Source organism: Coregonus lavaretus (genome assembly GCF_964263955.1).
Source record: "Coregonus lavaretus genome assembly, chromosome: 25".
Lineage (NCBI taxonomy): Eukaryota > Metazoa > Chordata > Actinopteri > Salmoniformes > Salmonidae > Coregonus > Coregonus lavaretus.
Window position 1 is genome coordinate 34,041,979 of NC_140012.1, and position 13,058 is coordinate 34,055,036.

Genomic DNA, 13,058 nt, shown 5'->3' on the forward strand with positions numbered 1-13,058 from the left:
CACAACACTTTCACCCAGTTCTCCTCTGAATCATTCAGATGTTCATTGGCAAACTTCAGACGGGCCTGTATATGTGTTTTCTTGAGCAGGGGGACCTTGCGGGCGCTGCAGGATTTCAGTCCTTCACGGCGTAGTGTGTAACCAATTATTTTCTTGGTGACTATGGTCCCAGCTGCTTTGAGATCATTGACAAGATCCTCCCGTGTAGTTCTGGGCTGATTCCTCACCGGTCTCATGATTATTGCAACTCCACGAGGTGAGATCTTGCATGGAGCCCCAGGCCGAGGGAGATTGACAGTTATTGTTTCTTCCATTTGCGAATAATCGCACCAACTGTTGTCACCTTCTCACCAAGCTGCTTGGCGATGGTCTTGTAGCCCATTCCAGCCTTGTGTAGGTCTACAATCTTGTCCCTGACATCCTTGGAGAGCTCTTTGGTCTTGGCCATGGTGGAGAGTTTGGAATCTGATTGATTGATTGCTTCTGTGGACAGGTGTCTTTTATACAGGTAACAAACTGAGATTAGGACCACTCCCTTTAAGAGTGTGCTCCTAATCTCAGCTTGTTACCTGTATAAAAGACACCTGGGAGCCAGAACTCTTTCTGATTGAGAGGTGGTCAAATACTTATTTCCCTCATTAAAATGCAAATCAATTTATAACATTTTTGACATGCGTTTTTCTGGATTTTGTTGTTGTTATTCTGTCTCTCACTGTTCAAATAAACCTACCATTGAAATTATAGACTGATCATTTCTTTGTCAGTGGGAAAACGTACAAAATCAGCAGGGGATCAAATACTTTTTTCCCTCACTGTAATAGCCTAACTGTTGTTGCAGACCATGTATGTGTAAATTATTTTTGATGCCCCTATACACAGACCTTCCTATAACACCAGCGTTTATACATAAATTCATATGTACCCTATCAAATATTGTATCCATTCGTGTGACTCAGCCATACCCCCAAAGAATAAGAGAACTGGATGCAGACTGGAATAAGACAATCTGGATGGAGGAGAGAGAGCTTACTATTTAATGTTTTTGGGAGTGTGTTTCTCCATAACCTAACAGTTGAGGATAGTGTGTGTGATGGAAGTGAAGGTAAACCCTAGAGATATAGTGTGTATGCAGTATGCAGTACGTTCAACAGGAAAGGAAGGCTCATCTTCTCTGACTCTTGAGGACTCTTCTTCCATCATTAATTCATCAATGTCCCTGAATTATAAATACAAGGACAAGGACAAGTTTCCTCCTAAAATATTGCAATGTAGCCTGTGTAGCTCTACACTCATATATCCCCCTTCTCTCTCTCTCTCTCTCTCTCTCTCTCTCTCTCTCTCTCTCTCTCTCTCTCTCTCTCTCTCTCTCTCTCTCTCTCCCTCCCTTCCTCCCTCCCTCCTAGCAGTCCAATTCTCTCCATCACTATCTCTCTCTCTCTCTCTCTCTCTCTCTCTCTCTCTCTCTCTCTCTCTCTCTCTCTCTCTCTCTCTCTCTCCCTCCCTCCCTCCCTCCCTCCTAGCAGTCCAATTCTCTCCATCACTATCTCTTTCCCTACCCTCTCCATTTCTCCCTCCCTCCCTCCCTCCCTCCCTCCCTCCTGGCAGTCCTACTCTCTCCATCCCTTTCTCTCTGCTCTGTGAGGCAGGTTAATGAGAATAATAAAATCGCACTCCGTATTTCCTCTCCACTTTGAAAAGCCTCATCAATTTGCCAGGTGCCAAGATAGACTGAGGGAAGAAAGAAATAAAAAAGAAAGAAAAGAAGAGACCGACGAACGGAGAGAAAGGTGAAAATAAGGGAACAGGGGGGAAATCATGCGTGGCTAAAATACCTCTGTTTCCAAAGCATGCGTTTTATATAAGTCTGTTTGAATTTAGGAGCGTCATCAAGGCTGGTAATTAGAGACAACAGATTGTGAAAAATCACTGTTGACTGCCATGTTGGGGGCTGCTCATTAATTCCAACCCCTCCCTCCCTCCATGCATCCTCTCCCTTCTCCCTCCCCTTCTCCAGCAGTCAGTACTCTGTAGGAGAGCGGATGCAGATTCCCACTGCATGACTGAGGCGCGGAACATACTATACTGCACAGTCCATTATCTCCCACAAAATGGTCTGTATGCAATGCACTGGTCTGTACTGGTCTATATCATATATAATATGTATATCTCAGGTATAGGAAATTGATTGGAATCATAATGGTAATGTGCATTTTTAAAATAGTGATTTTTCACCATTAGCTGTTGGGGGAAAACATATTAAATATTGCACATCTTTGTCAACCTGGTCTGAAATCATAATGTAAAACATATGACATCTATATAGCTTGTACCTAAATAGTCTACTTTCTGGTACACATGAATTTAGACAACATACATTTCTATATAGGTGTCGTTTGTTTAAAGAGGGATATACATTCATGAATAGCCAACATTGTGAATACAGATCAAAGAGTAACAGTAAAAGAGTAGAGTAGTAAATGTGAGCAGTCTTTACTTACTGGTAGTACAGTTAATCTTGATACAGTCTAGATGGGGGAGAATAGATGAGATGTCAAATCCTTCACTGTGACAGCTGCAGACAATATTAAAGCATAACACCCCACCCCTCTGGGGACGACACACGGACCCAGGGACCACACCATGATGCTCTCCACCATGGCCCTCTCCCCCTCCACACCTGGCTCAGGTAAGAGCTGCTGGGGTGTGGTAGGAAGAGCATGGTAACTGCTACTTTACAATGCCAATCAAATGAGTTAGTTATATAGTTGTTTATGTCAGTAAAGGGCCTTTCACAGTGCTATATTATTGGGTTGTTGTACATGTGGCTGAACCGGAAGGCCTTGGCTGACCAACCTATATCACTTGATCAAAGTTTGAATATTTTGTGTCGACGTTTTGTAGATTCAAATGTTATTTAAACTGGAAAGTAACAAAACATTATTAACCTTTTAATTAAACATTTCCTGGTAAAAGTCCCAAATAAAATTGACTCCTTGACAGAGGAGGTGGTTACGTTTTGACTTATGACATCTGCAATAAGAGAGCATCGGAACATGGTCATGGTCGAGCTGGGCCACCCGGTAGGGATGCTGGGTGGTCTAACATCTTAGATGTAGGATAGGGCATTCAAAGACACCATGCCTCAATTTGACCACTGTCCAGTGGCCTTATTTAACCAATTCAAAGGATGCATACTGAATGTCAGGCATGATGTCATTGGTGAGGCTTTTCTTACAGAACACCTTCTGTAATGATTGTAATGATTTGACATTTTACCAACTACTACTACTACTACTACTACTACTACTACTACTACTACTACTATTATTATTATTATTATTATTATTATTATTATTATTATTATTATTATTATTATTATTATTATTATTATTATTATTATTATTATGTGGACCTACAACTACTACTACTACTACTACTACTACTACTACTACTACTACTACTACTACTACTACTACTACTACTACTACTACTACTACTATTATTATTATTATTATTATTATTATTATTATTATTATTATTATTATTATTATGTGGACCTACAACTACTACTACTACTAATACTACTACTACTACTACTATTATTATTATTATTACTATTATTATTATTATGTGGACCTACAACTACTACTACTACTACTACTACTACTACTACTACTACTACTATTACTACTACTAGTATTATTATTATTATTATTGTTATTATTATTATTATTATTATTATTATTATTATTATTATTATTATTATTATTATTAATATTATTATTATGTGGACCTACAACTACTACTACTACTACTACTACTACTACTACTACTACTACTACTACTACTACTATTATTATTATTATTATTATTATTATTATTATTATTATTATTTTATTTTTATTTTATTTTTTTATTGTTATTATTATTATTATTATTATGTGGACCTACAACTACTACTTTTACTACTAGTATACTAATACTGCTACTATGTCTAAACAACTACATATTGTTGCTGCTATCCAGCCTCTCTCGCTTTCTCTCTCTCTCTGATTATATACAGTGAGTCGGTGTTGTGCTGTGAGAAGAGAGAGCTGACCGTATCCAGACCCAGACATTCTACCCATGTGGCCCTGCCAGTCGTGTGTCGTCAACCACAGCAGAAAAGTGGTCGCAAACAGCCAAAGACCAACGCCAGCCAGCCCACACAGGAAATGCTCTGCATTTCAAACAAAGAGGGGATTGAGGGAGGAGGGGAGAGAGAGAAGACAGAGGGAGGAGGGAGACCTAGCGATCTAAGGGCAAGAGGAACCGAGTGAAACCAAGCGAAGAAAGTATACAAATATGTCCAAAAGAAATCAAAAGGTAAAATGTAAACAAAAACATCTTGGCTGTCATCATCAGATCAGATTTCAGAAGACATCTATGGTAACCGAGGCAATGTGGGTTATCAGCCCTGTAACCGTGGTGATGTGGATTGTCAGCCCCCTGTCAGTGTGAGGCGCTGTCGCCCTGGGTGCCACGGCAACAGGCTTCCCTGTGGTCGACAGACAGACAGAAAGTAGTGCCAATCCCATGCCCTCTCCTTTGTATGCACCGCTAAACGCCTCTGTTTAGAGAGCCCATTTCTGTTTAACCGGCGGAAAGGAGAAATAGATGGCTATCATTTCCCACAGCCATGCCCGGTTTGGGAGATATCTAACATTTCCAGAGGCGGATTCTCTACGTTGCTCCATGAGGAGAGAAAATAGACACACATACGCAGACACGCACGGACACACACACACACACACACACACACACACACACACACTCTCTATCTCTATCTCTATCACGCTGAGAACTGGGCATGCAGACAAAAGGCAAAGTGTTTTATACAACAATAAATATTAATATATCTCTTCATAGTTTTTTTGCACTTTCATCACTCTATGAGCTACGCTCAGTCTCACATAAACAGCTGACCGGCTCAGTCTCACATAAACAGCTGACTGGCTCAGTCTCACATAAACAGCTGACCGGCTCAGTCTCACATAAACAGCTGACCGGCTCAGTCTCACATAAACAGCTGACCGGCTCAGTCTCACATAAACAGCTGACCGGCTCAGTCTCACATAAACAGCTGACCGGCTCAGTCTCACATAAACAGCTGACCGGCTCAGTCTCACATAAACAGCTGACCGGCTCAGTCTCACATAAACAGCTGACCGGGTCAGTCTCACATAAACAGCTGACCGGCTCAGTCTCACATAAACGGCTGACCGGCTCAGTCTCACATAAACAGCTGACCGGCTCGGTCTCACATAAACAGCTGACTGGCTCGGTCTCTCATAAACAGCCGACTGGAGCCTTGTCCTAGGCAGGTAGCCTAGCTTATTAAGAGCTTTGGGCCAGTAACCGAAAGGTTGCTGGTTCGTATCCCCAAGCCGACTAGGTGAAAATACTGCCGGTGTGTCCTTGAGCAAGGTACTTAATCCTAATTGCTCATGTAAGTCGCTCTGGATAAGAGTGTCTGCTAAATGACTAAAATGTAATTGAGCTCTGGGGAAGGCTCTGTCGGTCAACAGTCTGACCTTGTTCTTTTATTAACTATTTTATGACCTTGTCTTTTTTACCGACTGTTGTGCTCTTTTTATTTTTATTCATCTACTTATTGTCTATTGATTAGCTGTGCTACTTCACATTTATTTTGCACTGCTGAGGAGGAGCTGCAAGTCAGCAATTCACTGTAGTGTTTAGACCTGCTGTGGTAATGTGCACGTGGCGAATACACTTTGATTTGATTTGTCTGTGATGTGTATAAGACTACAGAGAGAGTGGAGAAACCATAGAGACATGTAATACACTCAAGTAGATGATGTCGTAGACCTGCATAGCTCTAGAACGTGCTGATAATGGCATACATTTTGGTCAGGTCTATTTAATTCTATGGGAGGGACACTCCTAGATATTAGACACCACTCTTACCACTGTTACAGAGCACAGACCTCAGACCTGTGAGTGTAGAAGGCTGAGGGCTTTTCTCCGCCAGAAAAGTAAGTATAGTCAAAGGGGACCTCAAAGGGGCAGAGAAGGTACCAGTAATTAAGTTCCACGGCTATAATGGAATTAAGGTTCCATATAAAACAGGGACCATAGCCAGCCAGTATGGATAGTAGGTGAGCTGGTGGTCTGGATGTTTTATGTATGGGGCTAACAGGTATGGCGTTGACAGTATATTTGGCTTTTGGTGCTAATGGGAAGTATGGCTTATATTTAGCTAATGGTCCTGGCTATAGCAATGCCAAGGTCATGGGTTCAATTCCCACTGAGATCACAAAGACATACTAACAATGTATGCTCTAACTGCACAGTTCTGTAAGTCACTTGGGGGTAGGGTAGGGTAGGGTAGGGGTGGGGTAGGGTGGGGTAGGGCAGAGAGCATTCCCTGCTGGGTCAAAACGACAGCGTGCTCATTTGGCAGTGAGCGGAGAGCCGCAGACTCTGGCCACTGAAGGGTTCTATACCATCCCCTTCTATTCAACATAATATACAGCATTTCATATATATCATCAGCATATCATATATATCATCAGCATATCAATAGCTAACAGGATAGAGTGTGAGTGTAACATAGACGTAATGTGTGTTTGTCTGTTTTCAGGATGACGAGGTTGCTAAAGGTTAGATAGTATTATATCAAATTTGTGAGCCATGAACCTATGTGACCCACAAACCTATATGAGTCATAAACCTATGTGAGTCATGAACCTATGTGAGTCATCTTCAGCTATGTCTTTGTTGTGGTCATTTCATCCATAGGCTATGCGCACCATGTGAGCTTTGTTGTAACTGTGTGGCGTGCGGCTATACCGCGCCGCGTGGCGTTACCTAGGTTGACCGTCAGGCGGACGCGGCCAGTCTCCAGCTCCAGGCGCAGCGTGTCAGCGCTGTCACGTGACGTTGTGGCAATCAGCACGCCGTATGCCCGTTGAGAACGGAACCGCAGCGACACGTCTTCGGCTTCCGTGTGCATCACCACCGGCAACTGGATCTTCATGAACTTACTGCCGTCATAACTCAGGATGGTTGCATCTGGGAGGAGGAAAGGAGAGGGGAGGGGAGGAGAGCAGGGGGGAGAGGGGAGAGGGGGATGGGAATGGGAATGGGAGGAGAGTAGGGGGGAGGAGAGGAGAGGAGAGGAGAGAGGGGGATGGAAGGGGAGGAGAGTAGGGGTGAGGAGAGGAGAGGAGAGAGGGGGATGGAAGGGGAGGAGAGTAGGGGTGAGGAGAGGAGAGGAGGAGAAGAGAGATAAATAAATACATTGTTGAGATATGATGGACATTCGCTTTATTGTAAAATCATAAAGTATACATGTTAGAGAATAAACTAGGTGAGCTACAGACATTTACTATATTGTAAAATCGAAGTAAGTCAACTCTCAATTCTGCTTGAAAATAAACATAACATTTTCAGTACTGTAACTGAGAGTAGCGATTTCAGAGAAAATTGCAACACATAATCTCACTCTAAACGCTAGGGAGCATTTCATGACCATGAATATTCATTGATTTGTTCTCAGTTTCCATATGTGGCGCAGTGTTATGGTAAATGTTATTATTAAAACATAAGGTTATGCTTGCTAACGCTCTCCAACACACATGCATGCACGCACACACACATGCACGCGCGCAACACACACGACATGGGCTATGTTTGTAGCTGCTTATACCAAGTGCCTTGGATCAAGAACTCTCAGGCACAGTCTCAGATTCCCACCAACCAGTACATATTAATGTGTTTCCAAGTCCATGCTCATCCACCACATGCATTTGAAAGTGACAAGACCTTGACTGAATACATAAACAGTCTCAAAGGCTCTTCAGACTGAAGAGATCCTCTTGGACCCATTTGGAGACACGGTTAGATAGCCTTACAGGGTTTTGCCGTCAGAGCAAAACCACAACACCATTCTAATGGTCAATGAACTTTGAGACAAATAGAAGACAGGGGCTATGTAGACAGGGAAACGGTTATGTCTTGGGCTCAAGAATTTGAAATTATTTCAAATAGTATTTGAACCCAGGCAGCTGTTTTTTCTACACACTAAAAACAAATGGTTCTATATAGTGCCAAATAAGGGTTATTTGGCTTGTAACCATAGTGGAACCCTTTTTGGTGCTATACAGTATGGAACCTTTTTTTGAAGGTTCTATAATGAACCATTCTCATAAGGTTCTAAATGGAACCTGTATAGTGCTATAAAAAACATATTACTAAGGTTCTATAATGAACCATTAAAAAAAGGTTATATATTTTAGTCATTTAGCAGACGTTCTTATCCAGAGCGACTTACAGTTAGTGAGTGCATACTTTCCTTTTTTCATACTGGCCCCCCGTGGGAATCGAACCCACAACCCTGGCGTTGCAAACGCCATGCTCTACCAACTGAGCTACACTGGACTATATAGCACCAAAAAAGCATTCTATAATGGTTACAACCCTTTTTGGAGCTATATTTAAGTATTTTTTATGGTTCTCCATAAAACCTTTGTGGAGAATGGTTCTATAAAGAACATAGCCACGGGAAGTAGGGGTGATGGGGGTGCTGCAGCACCCCAAAAAAATAATAAATAATAATATGAATATGAATACAAAAATATATTGTAAAGAATATACAGTACCAGTCAAAAGTTTGGACACACCTACTCATTCAAGGGTTTTTCTTTATTTTTACTATTTTCTACATTGTAGAATAATAGTGAAGACATCAAAACTATAAAATAACACATATGGAATCAAGTAGTAACCAAAAAAGTGCTAAACAAATCAAAATATATTTTATATTTATATTCTTCAAAGTAGCCACCCTTTGCCTTGATGACAGCTTTGCACACTCTTGGCATTCTCTCAACCAGCTTCATGAGGTAGTCACCTGGAATGCATTTCAATTAACAGGTGTGCCTTGTTAAAAGTTAATTTGTGGAATTTCTTTCCTTCTTAATATGTTTAAGCCAATCAGTTGTGTTGTGACAAGTTAGGGGTGGTATACAGAAGATAACCCTATTTGGTAAAAGACCAAGTCCATATTATGGCAAAAACAGCTAAAATAAGCAAAGAGAAACGACAGTCCATCATTACGTTAAGACATGAAGGTCAGTCAATACGGAAAAGTTCAAGAAATGTCTTCAAGTGCTTTCGCAAAAACCATCAAGCGCTATGATGAAACTGGCTCTCATCATTTATTTTTCAACAGGACAATGACCCAACACACCTCCAGGCTGTGTAGGGGCTATTTTAACAAGAAGGAGTGATGGAGTGTTGCATCAAATGACCTGGCCTCCACAATCACCTGACCTCAACCCAATTGAGATGGTTTGGGATTAGTTGGACCGTGGAGTGAAGGAAAAGCAGCCAACAAGTGCTCAGCATATATGGGAACTCCTTCAAGACTGTTGGAAAAGCATTCCAGGTGAAGCTGGTTGAGAGAATGCCAAGAGTGTGCAAAGCTGTCATCAAGGCAAAGGGTGGCTACTTTGAAGAATTTAAAATCTAAAATATATTTTGATTTGTTTAACACTTTTTTGGTTACTACATGATTCCATATGTGTTATTTCATAGTTTTAATGTCTTCACTATTATTCTACAATGTAGTAAATAGTAAAAATAAAGAAAACCCCTTGAATGAGTAGGTGTGTCCAAACTTTTGACTGTTACTGTATATATAATAATATTACGAAAGTAGTGCACTGGGCCTTTACTAGTATTAGCGGGCAGATATAGACGTCTGTAGCACAGGCAAAAAAGGTAGCTGTATAACTAAGAACAGTATCTTGCAGGATTCAATAGTTGGAATTGTAAGAGTTGTTGCCCTGTCCCTTTCTCTGTGATTGTCATTCTAATGGAATACAGAAAGAACAAAACCCTGTCCTAAAACACTTACATCCTTACAAACCACTTAATGTAAATGTACATTACTGTATTGTACCTAGGCTGGTCGTCTAGGTTTGTACCTGTAAACTTTCCATCACAATGAAGAAAAACAATGCACAATACAGTAATTGAGTACATTGAGACATCAAGTGGTTTGTGATATCGCTGTTCTTTGTTTGGCTTGCGTATTGGCCTCAAGGCCTTCATCGGTGCTTTTGTGGGTGTTTTTGGTTTGCACCCTTGTGTGGACATTGCTCTACCCTCATCCGTTCAGTGCATCGAATGTGGTTGGAGTCGAGGAAAAATAAATGTTAGAACAATGTGCATTTCATAAATATTCTAATAACGTACAGTACCAGTCAAGGGTTTGGACACACCTGCTCATTTGGGGGGTTTTCTTTATTTTTGCTATTGTCTACCTAGTAGAATTGTGGAGGACATCAAAACTATGAAATAACACATATGGAATCATGTGGTAACCAAAAATCAAAATATACTTTAAATTCTTCAGAGTAGCCTCCCTTTGTGTTGATGGCAGCTTTGCACAATAACAGAGGAAATAACCCTTTTTTTGAATTGCAAAGAACCATTGAAGGGCTCAAAGGATTCTTTGGGTTGTTATGGTTCCACATAAAACCATCAACCTTCCCAACGAACCCTTGTGGAACTCTCCTTTTTTAGTGTACAACGATGCTGGGCCGATTGTTTAACACTGAGGGAAGGGGGTGTAACAGCATTCCCAGTAACCAAACAAACCATAACCCAATAACAGAACCATTAGGGCCTCAGAGAGACAGAGAGAGAGGTAAGGAATGAGAGGAGAGGAGATGATAGGATAGGGTACCAATGCTAACACGCACGCACACACACACACACCACCTCACCACGGGTTCGTCGTCAAACACACCCCATGTCACATCCATCCCCCATGGGATGACACCGCTGCTCCGACACAATCCCTCACCCAAATCCAATTTCTCCCCCCTCTCCTCCCCTCGCCACCTCCCCTCCTGGGGTACGCTGCAGGTGACAGGGGCAGGGTGACAAACGAGTGCTCGCCGCTAAACTGTCTGTCTCCCGCCAGGCTGCTAAAGTGAAGTGTGTGTGTGTGTGTGTATGTGTGCGTGTGTGTGTGGTGCATGCATGCTTTATTCGTAGAACCGCGGTTATGTGGGTAACGTTTGATATCCGGCCCAAAAGGCCCACATAAAAAAATGTAATACTCCAGTCACCCAAGTCATAGACTCTGCTACCGTACGGCAAGCAGTACCGAAGCGCCAAGTTTAGGTCCAAAAGGCTCCTTAACAGCTTCTACCCCCAAGCCATAAAACTGCTGAACAATTAATCAAATGGCCACCCGGACTATTTACATTGACCCCCCCCCTTTGTTTTTACACTGCTGCTACTCACTGTTTATTATCTATGCATAGTCACTTTACCCCTACCTGCATGTACAAATTACTTCGACTAACCTGTACCCCTGCACATTGACTCGGTACCGGTACCCCCTGTATTTAGCCTCGTTATTGTTATTTTATTGTGTTACTTTTTTTTCTTTTTTTAAAAACTTTAGTTTATTTAGTAAATATTTTCTTAACTCTATTTCTTGAACTGCATTGTTGGTTAAGGGCTTGTAAGTAAGCATGTTGTATTCGGCACATGTGACAAATACAATTTCATTTGATTTTATCTTGAAAATATAATATACCTACGGGCTTTAGCTTCTGAACGGTTGGAGCTATTAGTGACTATACCTCCATCCCTGAACGCTAAGACTCTCAGGAACACGTAAGTGTTTCCATCTACAACACACACAAGCTGCACAGGACTAGTTAGAAGGGAAAGTGATGAATTTGCACAGAATGACTAGGGGAAATGAATTGAGTCTCCATAAAAGATCATACGCAGAGATTGCTCAATGATCATCATCATCCCTGATGTTTTCCTGAACTTTCCAATACCTTTCTGATGCATTTCAATTACTCCAAAGAATATACTTCATTCAGACTGAAATGTGGCATTAGTCTACCTGATTTGACGTATCTTTGCGTTATAACTTTTATTGAGATAATGGAAATAATGGCAGATTCATACAATTATTTTTTACACATTTGTTTCTGATACCCCCAAGTCCTAAAATAGAGAATGAAATAGCTTGATGATCCATGTTAATAGTAGGCTATCTTAAATATCATGTGTGAATCCATTTGACATCATGTATGAATCAATTTGACTTTGTGACCCCCCCAACCCTCCCCCCTTTTCCAATGGATATGGTGGCTCACCCAGCGAGGTTGTTTCACAAAAGTCACTCCCTCAGATATATTAGTGACTACCTCTGACATAGAGGGTATACATGGGATAAAGATTGGGTATTATTACTGCTAGATATGACCCGTTACAACATGCATGCTGTTTGGATGGGCTAGTAAGACAGTATCATTAGACAGTGTGTGGAAGTCTGCAAGGAGACATAAGATGCAGGTCGACTTTGCAATGGGATTGTTTATTATACTTACATACATCGCAAATCTGATATTTTCTCCTTTTCGCACCACTTTCCTAAAAACTTTCTTGAAGTTAGACGCTGTCTCTGACCTCAGCCAAAAAGGCTAGTCCTTTACCCTCTTCACCATGGTAACTATCTATCTCGCATTCACTTTGAGTCACTCCAGGAAGGTACATAGAGAGAAAGAGAGAGAGAGAGAGAGAGAGAGAGAGAGAGAGAGAGAGAGAGAGAGAGAAAGAGAGCAGAAGTTTCTGCCAGTCACTCATCTCTGTCTGCTTACATTTTCTCTCTCTCAGATTTGTCTCTACATGGTACCAGGTATCAAATCAAATCAAATCAAATTGTATTGGCCACATGCGCCGAAGACAACAGGTGCAGACATTACAGTGAAATGCTTACTTACAGCCCTTAACCAACAGTGCATTTATTTTTAATAAAAAAGTATAATAAAACAACAAAAAAGTGTTGAGAAAAAAAGAGCAGAAGTAAAATAAAATAACAGTCGGGAGGCTATATATACAGGGGGGTACCGGTGCAGAGTCAATGTGCGGGGGCACTGGCTAGTTGAGGTAAAGTACAGTACAGTGCAGTACAGGCCCTAACCATGTCTAAGTTAATATCCATTTTCCTTCCTCAC

General features: G+C 41.3%; 1 protein-coding gene across 1 annotated transcript in view; it reads right to left on the reverse strand.

The window, feature by feature from the left end:
- Positions 1 to 13,058, reverse strand: part of LOC311100893 (neurexin-1a-like) — a 393,788-nt gene that overhangs the window by 126,959 nt on the left and 253,771 nt on the right. Inside the window, exons 12-13 of the mRNA XM_084141884.1 lie at positions 6,871 to 7,074; positions 2,499 to 2,525 (exon numbers count right to left, since the gene is read on the reverse strand). Coding sequence (XP_083998010.1) covers positions 2,499 to 2,525; positions 6,871 to 7,074 — 231 coding nt within the window. The remainder of the gene's footprint in view (positions 1 to 2,498; positions 2,526 to 6,870; positions 7,075 to 13,058) is intronic.